This window comes from Oryzias latipes, chromosome 12, assembly GCF_053564925.1.
Source record: "Oryzias latipes strain Hd-rR chromosome 12, Olatipes_Hd-rR_3.1".
NCBI classification, from domain to species: domain Eukaryota; kingdom Metazoa; phylum Chordata; class Actinopteri; order Beloniformes; family Adrianichthyidae; genus Oryzias; species Oryzias latipes.
This window is the reverse complement of record NC_136248.1, coordinates 1,847,884-1,854,381: the sequence shown is the minus strand read 5'-3', so window position 1 is coordinate 1,854,381 and position 6,498 is coordinate 1,847,884. Positions and strand designations below refer to the sequence as shown.

The following is a 6,498-nucleotide window of genomic DNA, read 5'->3' as shown; positions in this document are numbered from 1 at the left end:
GGGTCATCTAAGATAGCACAAGGGATAAAACTGAATTTACTTGATTTTTGTCTGAAGAAAACCATGTCAACAAGAACCCAGAAAAAGGACAAGCTTCATGTGGTTCACAGAGCTTCAGGCTTTGTTCCTGTCTTTCAGTGACATCATGAAAGCGTCTTGATCATCTGGATCCACAGCTGCACTGAAATATGCTGCTGCTCCTTTGTAGCAAGCGGCAGAAAACGCGTTTGTGCAGCAGAGATTAGTCCGTCTCGTTTCATTGTAGCATGGGGTAAATACACACAGCTTTAAAAAATATATATAATTTATGCAAACATTGATTAGATAAGAAATGAAACCTCATGAAGCAGCAAATGCTGTTCCAGCATTTCCAGCTGTAAGCACACATTTCCTATACGTTCACCGTCATGATGATCTTTACCCATCAAGGAACAAAAAGCCGGTGTGCTCATTCAGGTGTGATGAAGGCCTCACATTTGAGCTGCAGTCTCTGGGTGGATCAAAGCAATATGGATGCGGTTCTGATCCAGTTTCACCTTTTGCTCCACGTTCCCCTGGTCTCAAATGACCATCTAAAATAGAGAGGATTCCACTGCCGGGTTCTGCAGACACTGGAAACAGAAAAGCCTCTCAGGGCGACCTTTGGCCTTTCTTTGCATCCACTGATGCTCAACTGCCTTTCAGAAGAAAAAGCCAGAAAAAGGCCGGACTGTGCCGACGCAGAAGGCTGCACCATCTTTAATGACAGCATGGCTGCTAACCCAAACCAGGAAAAGGAAACAATAAATACCAGGAAGTAAAACCAGGATCTTAAAAAGCGGCGCCCCCTCCCTGAACTTTGTCCTGAGGTTGTGCAGCTTCCAGAGAACGTCAGCTGCGACTTTGGCTTTCATTTATCAGACGAGACGTTCTGACCGAGGCTCCCTTCAGAAACAGGACGCTTATCTTCAAATGAACACGGAGGAAGGAACAAACCTGCTGGATTTGAGTTTAAACCACATCAGGAGTGACTCCTCCTCGTGTTGCAGAGAAGACTCCGCCTCTTCAGCGGCGCTTTGCAATGAGAAACTCAAACAAGTTCCCATGGATTTGTGTCTCCACTGCTGCTCAAACACAGGTCCATATGAACTAGACACTCCTGCTGTCTCCACTGCCGCCTCATCCAAACACTTCAGCCTCCGACTCTGAACATTCAAGAAGAACAGAGGCATGAAAACTCCGGCATTTATCGGCAGCGGAAACAGAGGGTTCAGGTTACAGACTGGAAAGGAAAAGGAAAGTAAAAAAAACGGCATTTAGAAATTCTGAGGTCTGGTCCTTATGAAAATATCTCTCTCTATATAAACGTGGATCTTCATCACGAGGTTCACGCTGAAGCACAGACAGACCGACAAACGTCAATCATCCATGAACGTCAGCCTGCCAGGTCCCTCGTTCTTCATCCAGCGCCGGTATCTCTTCATCCTCGGATCGGTGGCCATCTTCACCTTCATCTCCTCTTCTTGATCTCTTTTGTACGCCTGAAACACATCAGGAAGGAAGTTCATGGGAAAAATGGTTTCTGCAAACCAGAGCAAAGAATGCAAAGGAAGAAAACACTAGGAATGTGCAGTCACATGACCCACCAGGCTCGGCCAATCAAAACCACGTTTCAGTTAGCTGTCAATCAAAAGACCACACCTCCATTTTCCCTTTAGTGTGTCAGACATCCACTACGTACATTTTATGCATTTTACAAGTACGTAATTTCTGTCTTTTGTGATCCATGTGTGATATTTATCATTCATACGTGTTTCTTACAATCGTTGATGTTTGCAGACGACCGTCGTCGGTTTGCGTATGTTCAGTTTGGAGCTGTTGGTTGAGAATTACCCTGTTTACACGTATTTTACACAATTATTACGTAACTCTTTTGCAAATTTGCGTGATTTTTGTCAGATGCATACACATATTTGTGTCTTTCCACGACCGTTAACGTATGTCTAACAGACATGAACCACTGATGTAGAACTTCTATATCACGTATGCGGCGCTCATATTGCATTTAAAGAGCGCCATGATCACACGGTTCAGCAACGATTGGTGGACTGTGTGACAGGTATATAAATCGGCCGATCTTTCACCCTTCCAGCAGTCTATCCTGAGTGGGGGTCTCTCTGGATCGTGCGGACGGGGGGTCAGATCTCTTGGGTGGGGGGCCAGACACACGCGCGGACGGCAGCCGGTATAGAACTCTTTAAAATGAAACCTGACCTCTAAACGTCATGAGGATCTGTAAATGAGATCTACAGTCCTGGTTCCAAGGAGCGAAGAGGCTAAAAACCTTTGACAGTAGCTCCTCCCACATGGTGGCTCCTCCCACATGCGTCTGAAGCCTTTCGTTTATGAACACACTTGTGGACAAGCATCAAGCAGCGATTCTGAGTGGCGTTTTCTGTGAATGCAGCCCTACATTCTCTACTCTGGGCTCTTTATGTGAGGATCCGACACTCAGAGCTGTGAGCTGACGCCCCAGGACGGAGCTGGAGGAGGGGGAGTGGTCAGGGCGTAATGCTAATGAAAGTGTTTTTACACCGACACAATGATTGCTTTGGTTAAAAAAGCTTTTGAAAGAGCTGATGTGTGCTGTGCTTTTTAAAGTAACTCATTTAGTGAAGACTGCGAACCGAGCAACCGAAGGCTCATCTGATATTTTGCTTACCAGACACAACCTGTCAGCTGAACACCCCCCCACACACACACACACACGCGCGCACACACACACACACACGTGTGTGTGGGGGTCTTTGTGCGGGTCAGCACAACAGGTGCGGTGTAAGCAGACCCACCTGGAACCTCTCCTTGATCCACAGCCGTTTCTCCAGGAACGTCTGTCTGCTGCTTTCCTCCAAACTGTCAAACTGAGACTGAGACATCTTCATGTTCCTCCTGAGAGACAACAGGGCGGAGCTTCAGAAACCTGCAGCAGCATTCGGGCTCGCAGGCGTGACGGTCTGCACGCCACAACCCACCTGATGATGTACAGCTTCTCCTGCTCTCCGTACTCCTCTCTGCAGATGGTGAAGCGGTACACCCAGGAGACGTACCAGACCACGTAGCTGGTCAGGTAGTAGGGGAACAGGACAATCTGACACAGCAGGATGTCCGTCAGGTTGGGCTTCTGGTAGCCTCCTTTGATGTCTATTTTGTTTTTGATGATGTCGCGGATCACCTCCTCCTCCTGCTCCCGGATCTCCTCTTTGGAGCGGCGGTTCTTGCCTTTCTCTTTGGGGCGGTTGAAGAGGCCCTGTTGCTTAGCGATCTCTGTGGCCTGGATGCGGTACTTGGGGACCGTCATCAAGTAGTTGATGGCCTCATTGTAGCTGCTGTGCCAGCTGTAATACTGCAGACAGAGACGCAGGTTACTCTGTGAGCGCCGACAGACGCAGGACGGGTTGACAGCCATGCGTCCCAGCGCCAGGCAGCCGCTGAGGAACTGTTGAGTTCTGGTTCCTGTTGTACCTGGAAGATGGAGATGGCACAGATTGTGACCAGAATCACAACCCTGACGTCCACTTTGGGGGTGAGGCGTCTGCGGTAGTAGGCATAGTAGTGCTGGTAGTACTCCTCAGGATGGTCCAGCATATAATCGTAGTCCCGCCTGGAGTCCTCATCCTGCAGAAACACACACACACACAATGTTCCTCTGTTTAAACGGTCCCTCAAGGAGGCGCCATGACCTGCACGTCTGAACCAGCCTGACCTTCTGTCTTTGTGGTCACAACTACTGAAACAGGACAAAGAAGTGATACCAGACATTCAGCCTAAATCAGAGGAGACGGAGATAAGGGAAAGGGAAAACAACGTGACCCTGACTTTGTTACAGAACGGCATCAACGTCCAGCAGAGATAACGTTACAGGGTTGTGTCGTTTAGAGCATGCGGCGTACGAGTGTCGGCAGAACCACCTGTGAGTCACTGAAAGCTAATTCGCTGTGGCGATCCCTGAAAGAATAGGCCGACAGGTGAGCAACAACCTTTATTTAAACTCTCTCCTGCTAGCTTACAGCCGCTCACAACGCCAAGCTAACATTGGTGGTCGACAAACCCGCTCTCACCTCAAAAAAAGAAAAAAAAGAAAAGACGACATCACAGTGGAAGAACTTTAGTTTGAGCCATCATCACAACATTTCACACCACCAGGTTCAACTACAACCTCAACCAAAGGTTTTTTGACCTCTGACTTTGGATAGAGGTCGCCATCTTGAATAAGAAGATTTAAAATACAAACAAAAAAAAACCTTTAGACCCCCCTAGAAATGTTAGCTCCTCCTAGAGATTTTCACCTAACTCACTGGGAAGCTACTTGGGAAACAAATGTTGGAATTAGAAGTCGATTTTGAACGGGGTTAGCACGGCAAGCTCGCAAAAGTAGCGTTCCTTTCTTTCTCACATATCTTTTGACTGGAATATTGTGAAAATGTAATACATGAATGTTTGGCTCGGGCTGAACAAAATGATACAACATACACAATGAACGTCTTCAGAATGTGGGAGTCGTTGACAAAAAAAACCTCTGTTGCCATGGAAATCCAAAAGTTTACTTTTACCAAATCTTTCAAAAATTATATCGGCCTGCTCGTCATCCCCAGGTAACCAAAACGTAAAATGGTTGCTATGGAGATAAAGCCAACAGAAAAGCAGCCATTCTAAAAAACGTTTTTTTCCCCCCTTGAATTTTTCACTGCAGCTCTTGCCAAGGCGGCGGGGCAGAAGGGGGACAGTGGCGGGCGTACAGCAGACGCTCAGCCAGTGAGGGCGGCGAGGCCTCACTACGCTGCTCACTTTTATTTATTCATTTCTGCTCCCAGAGTCACATTTCCCTTAGAAAACTCTGTTTCTGCAGGACTTTAGGCAGTGGTCTTTGATGAACGGCTGTTTTTACTCTCATTCAAGGGTCACGTCCTCTATCTGACCCTTCCATGTGGAAGAGGGCGTCCTACATTATTGTGAACATGTCTGTGTAATTCTGTCCAGCTTCCTTCTGTGGTGCCCAAAGATGTGCCCGTCTGTTAAAGGCTGACCTTAAAAAAGACGGCCTGAATCAGTAGCAGGACCAGGTTCGGCCTGACTTTGGTTTGAACTACAGCTGTTTACGTTTCCAGCTGCTGCCTTCAGTGGAGCCACACGGTGCCGCTTCAGAGTCAGCTTTAATCACAGCTTTGTGCGAACCGCGTTAAGTTAGAGCAAAGATAACTGCACTGAAGCGGGAGGAAAGTAAAGATAAGGAAGCAGCTTCTCCTCTGACAACCGTTATCGGGGTTAATCTAGATATGACGCCAGGAGATTTAAAGTAATCTTTAACTCTCAACTTAGTTTCTGTGGTTTCAAACAAACCGCGGGAGTTTCACGAATTCAAGTGTGACCCCGGAGTGACAAACGTGGAGCTGACGGGACAGACCCCGAGTCCGCGCAGACTCAGTGGAGGGCAGACACGAGTCCGCGCAGACTCAGTGGGGCCAGACCCCGCTGCTCCTTCCGAACATGCCTTTAACTTTTACCGCCTCAAAAGTTGACCAACACTGAGCGCGCGCGCGGCTTTGGCGGCAGCAGGAACAGACCTTCAGCGTCTCGTAGGCCGTCGCGATGAGCAGGAACTTTTTATGAGGGGACTCCTCCGGCCCGGACTCCTCCGGCTTGTACCGGTCCGGGTGGTACCGGCGGGCCAGCTGTCGGTAAGCCCGGGCGATCTCCGCTTTGGAGGCCTCCCGGGTGACGCCGAGCACGTCATAGCACACCTCAGTGCCGCAGTACAGACCCTCCACCAGCGCCGTGGCCACCGGCAGGGAGGACACGGCGAGGAGGAGGAGCGCCCCGAGGCGCCACCGGGAGCCCGCCGCCCCCGGACCCACGCCGCCTCCGCCGCTGCTCCTCTCCGCATTCATCTCCGCCTGCGACGACTGCGGTGCCGAGCTAGGCTGCGCGCGCAGCGGCCAATCACTGTGGCATGCTGCTGACATCATCGAGGCGCGCGGGCCGCGGGAGGATGACGAAACACAAAGATCGTTTGTTCTGGAACGTGACAATTACTCTGCTTCTGAACTTTGAGAAAAAAATAAAAATAAATAACAAAGCCGTCCGAAGACTATCTCAGCAGGAATCTCCTGCCAGAACTTTCTGAATGTCTCTTCATGGTCAAATTTGTTGGGAAAAAGTTTGTCTTCTGCCAAACAAACATCTTATAAACAACAAAGTGAAAGAGATTTCATTCAAGATCATTTATAGGTTTTATCCAACAAATCAGCATTTGCAAAGGCTAAAAAAGGATATTACTAAAAACGGTTCTTTCTGTTTTGATGCATATTTTTTGGACTTGTAAGTACATTGAACAAATATGATGAACCTGATAAAAACTAAAATTTATACAGATTTTACTTTAACATGGTAAACCATCTTATTTGGTTTCGTTAATTATGATAATACATTTTTGTCTCAATTTTATTTAATAAATCTCCTGAT

At 48.1% G+C, this 6,498-nt stretch overlaps 1 protein-coding gene across 1 annotated transcript; it reads right to left on the bottom strand.

The window, feature by feature from the left end:
• Positions 1-710: 710 nt before the first annotated feature.
• On the bottom strand, positions 711-6,043 carry dnajc25 (DnaJ (Hsp40) homolog, subfamily C, member 25). The gene is made up of 5 exons (XM_011482146.4): positions 5,601-6,043; positions 3,502-3,654; positions 3,012-3,382; positions 2,829-2,928; positions 711-1,520 (listed from the first exon to the last, which is right to left on the bottom strand). The coding sequence occupies exons 1-5, from the start codon at positions 6,000-6,002 to the stop codon at positions 1,398-1,400; spliced, it is 1,149 nt and encodes a 382-aa protein (XP_011480448.2). The 5' UTR covers positions 6,003-6,043; the 3' UTR covers positions 711-1,397.
• Positions 6,044-6,498: the final 455 nt, after the last annotated feature.

Coding starts and splice junctions, on each gene's coding strand:
- dnajc25 (XM_011482146.4), bottom strand. CDS start 6,002: ATGATGTCAGCAGCATGCCACAGTGATTGGCCGCTGCGCGCGCAGCCT. Junction 3,383..3,501: donor GTGCCATCTCCATCTTCCAG/GTACAACAGGAA, acceptor CTCTGTCTGCAG/TATTACAGCTGGCACAGCAG. Junction 2,929..3,011: donor GAGAAGCTGTACATCATCAG/GTGGGTTGTGGC, acceptor GTTGTCTCTCAG/GAGGAACATGAAGATGTCTC.